General features: G+C 40.5%; 1 protein-coding gene across 2 annotated transcripts in view; it reads left to right on the forward strand.

The window, feature by feature from the left end:
- Positions 1–233: 233 nt before the first annotated feature.
- CUNH3orf30 (chromosome unknown C3orf30 homolog) overlaps positions 234–3,188 on the forward strand; it is a 13,315-nt gene continuing 10,360 nt past the window's right edge. For both annotated transcript variants that reach the window (XM_004633357.2, XM_023717641.1), the window contains exons 1-2: positions 234–1,521; positions 2,099–2,230. In XM_004633357.2, coding sequence (XP_004633414.1) covers positions 262–1,521; positions 2,099–2,230 — 1,392 coding nt within the window. In that variant the 5' untranslated portion in view covers positions 234–261. The remainder of the gene's footprint in view (positions 1,522–2,098; positions 2,231–3,188) is intronic.

The raw sequence follows: 3,188 nt of genomic DNA on the forward strand, positions 1-3,188 counted from the left end.
GCTGAGTTCAAATTTGTAATCCTCTTGTCTCAGCCTTTCAGAGTGCTTGGATTATAGACATATGCCACCATGCCCAGCTAGCAGTCTTTCTCTTGATAGTGACTGGTTCCAAGTCTGCAGCAAGGTGTTCACCGTCCCCCAGGGTTGCTTAGAGGTGGAACAAAGAAGTTGGAATTCTGTCCATTCATGGAAGGTTGCCTAGACAACTGAGACCCACCCAAAGCACCCAGAAACCAAAACCAGACAAGAACTCAGAAGAAAATGGATGAGCTGCTGGAAGAGGATCCCTCTGAATCCTTGGGACCTGAAAACACTGCTGTATCCCCAAATGTTGGTCCAACTAATAACCTTGAAGAAGACAACCAGAAGAACCAGTCAAAAGGGAATGCAGATGACCACACAGAATCTGAAGATACTGGATATGTAGTACATTATCATTCTGACAAAAAGTCATCTGAATCACCTGATGACAAGACATCCAGCCAAGCTAATGATATAACATATAGACAGATTGACCTTGTGGTACCTGATCTAACTGATAGAACTGCTGAACAGGTGGACCACAGGTTATCCAGTCAGGCTGACAGAAGAGCTCTTGAGCAGGTAAACCGCAGATCCTCCAACCAGCCTGATAGAAGAGCTTCTGAGCAGGCAGACCACAGAGGACCCAGCCAAACTGACAGAAGAACTTCTGAGCCAGTGGGGCACACATCATACAGCCAGGCTAATAAAAGACCTTCTGAGCAAGCAGACTACAGCCAATCTGACAGAAGAGTTTCTGACCAGGTAGATCGCAAGATGTCTAGTCAAGCTAATAAAAGAGCCTCTGAGCAGCTGGACCACAGATTGTCTAGCCAGGCCAAAGGATTAGTTTCTCAGCAGATTGAGGACACGTTATCCATGCTATCCAATGGAGGAGCATCTGAGAATGATCAACACAGAACATCTGACCAAAAAACTTCTGAACAGCTGGTCTCCAATCTGTCCAGCCTAGCAGAGAAAACTGAGAAAGCTAGCCTGATCTTGTCTGACCAAGATGGACTTAAAACAGATAAAGAGTTTCACCAAGTGTATGATCATGCCACTCAACCAACTGAACAGCAAGCTGTCTACCAAGATGACATCAATACTGATGAATTTATGGTTGATAAAGGTGTCTATAGTGAAGAATATCATGCTGACAATTTCATAAGTACACAGCCTGACCAACAAGGAAACTATCTGTCTTTCTACAGAGCACTTGATGAGTTTGAGTTCAGCCAACAGGATGAACAGAATAACTACAGAATGCAACCCTGCAAATTTGAGCCTAGCCAATTCCTAAGCCTCCAACCCAAGTTTTCAATGACAATAGAAAGTGAAAAACCAACCACTAGCCAAGCCTTTGTCCTAGATGATGCCGGATTCACCAATTATTTCCAAGAGTTGGACCAAGCCTTTGACTCAAAGTTTCCCTCCATCTTGTCCAAACTGGACTCTGATACCAGTCAAGAAGACACTCAAGCCACCAAAATCAAATCTGTATGTAAAAGGGTACTTGATACTTCCTGGGAGGTTAAAGGCCAAGATAGCAGTAGAAGTGGCATAGAGCAGGGGGTAGAAGGACACGTGCAGGAATAAAGATGAGGAATAACCCTACATATTGTAGTATATGTGACTCATAAGTCTCAAGAAGGGCAGGAGAAAATAAGGGAAATAAAAGAGATAATTCACCTCCTTTACAACTTTGAGGCCCTCCCGAAAGGACTAATGAACGAAGATTTAGAAAATCTGGATTTCAAGCCCTGATTTGGCTATTAACTCTGTTACATTAAGTCATTTCCCCTGTATGGGTTTCTACCAAGGGAAGGGAATTTGGAATTGATTGGAGATCCCTGTGAAAGGAAAATATACACAGTAGATTGGGGATCCTTAAGATACCTCCCAGGGCTTGAGGAGCATCACATTGTCTGGAAAATGAGCTAAATCTCTCACAAAAACCTATTTTTTCTCCTCTTCCTGGTTTTAAGATCACATCAACACTAGAGTCCATCTATAACTACGGATTTGCAAAGCTCTTACATTTGTTAAAAATCCGTGGGGGCTATTTCCATTGCAGGATGATTTTTCAGAATTCAAGCAAGAAAAGACACAAACCCCTAAAGGGAGGTTCCATCCTATAGTTTATGAAGATCCCTACGAAGCTTCACTCCAGTACATGGAGGAACACAACATCCTGCAAATATTCCAGGTAAGCCTCTCAATCTTTCTCAGTAATTGTAAAATTTTCAAAAAATATAAGAAAGGGTATTTGCTTTTAAAATGGGGAAATATAATCTAAATGAGGAATCAGTAAGTGTATTTACTGTAGGGGGTTTTTTTAACCAAAAGTAGTAAATGATAAGCATCAAGTGAATGATACCATAATATTAAGTTTCCCCAGAGGGATTAGAGATGAGGTAGGGTGTTTGATACATTGGCCAAGAATTTAGGTTTTTAACCTTTAGGAAAAGGAGGACAAAATATTGGCAATTTAAAAGGACAGAAAAGAGCTTTTCAGGAAGGAATATGATGCTTTCAAATAATGACCAATTTTGTCAATATCTAAGAACATATACTCTTTAATTGAGAACAAAAAAGAGAGCTAAAAACTGGTTCTGATTCTTGAAATTATAATGTCAGGGTATGACATTGTAGCTGCTTTTAAGGCAAGATAAGTTTTGGCCAAGATTGAACCATAAGAGATCATCACAGCCTTACTGGCATGGGGGGAGAGGACAGCAGGAATTTGGTGTGTTGTTTTTGTTTGCTTAGAAAGTTTATTTTTATGTTAATATTATTTAGCTGGCAACACACATGTATGTCCATAATAACATACCTACATAAAGTAAAACTGCAATCAGAGAAGTATAAAATTAGAAGAGCCCACCTCAAATGAAAAACATGTAAAGCATAAATCCTGAGGGGATTTCACTGACCTTATCAGACCCAAAAGCTACAGCACTTGTTGCATGGGTCCTGCTTTACCTTGGTCTTAACCATCCAGCAGAAAAGTATAAAAACGAAGTATAAGAAGTAAAGCCATGCTGTTATGTTGAGCTGTATGGGACTCAGGTCAACAGTTTCTGTCATTGCCAGTTAAGTGGAAGACCCAATACTATTATGGACTACTGAACTCTTTTAGAATATTTTGCTGAGTTTACACACCT

The sequence above is a fragment of the Octodon degus genome, unplaced genomic scaffold (assembly GCF_000260255.1).
Source record: "Octodon degus isolate 3935 unplaced genomic scaffold, OctDeg1.0 scaffold00053, whole genome shotgun sequence".
Lineage (NCBI taxonomy): Eukaryota > Metazoa > Chordata > Mammalia > Rodentia > Octodontidae > Octodon > Octodon degus.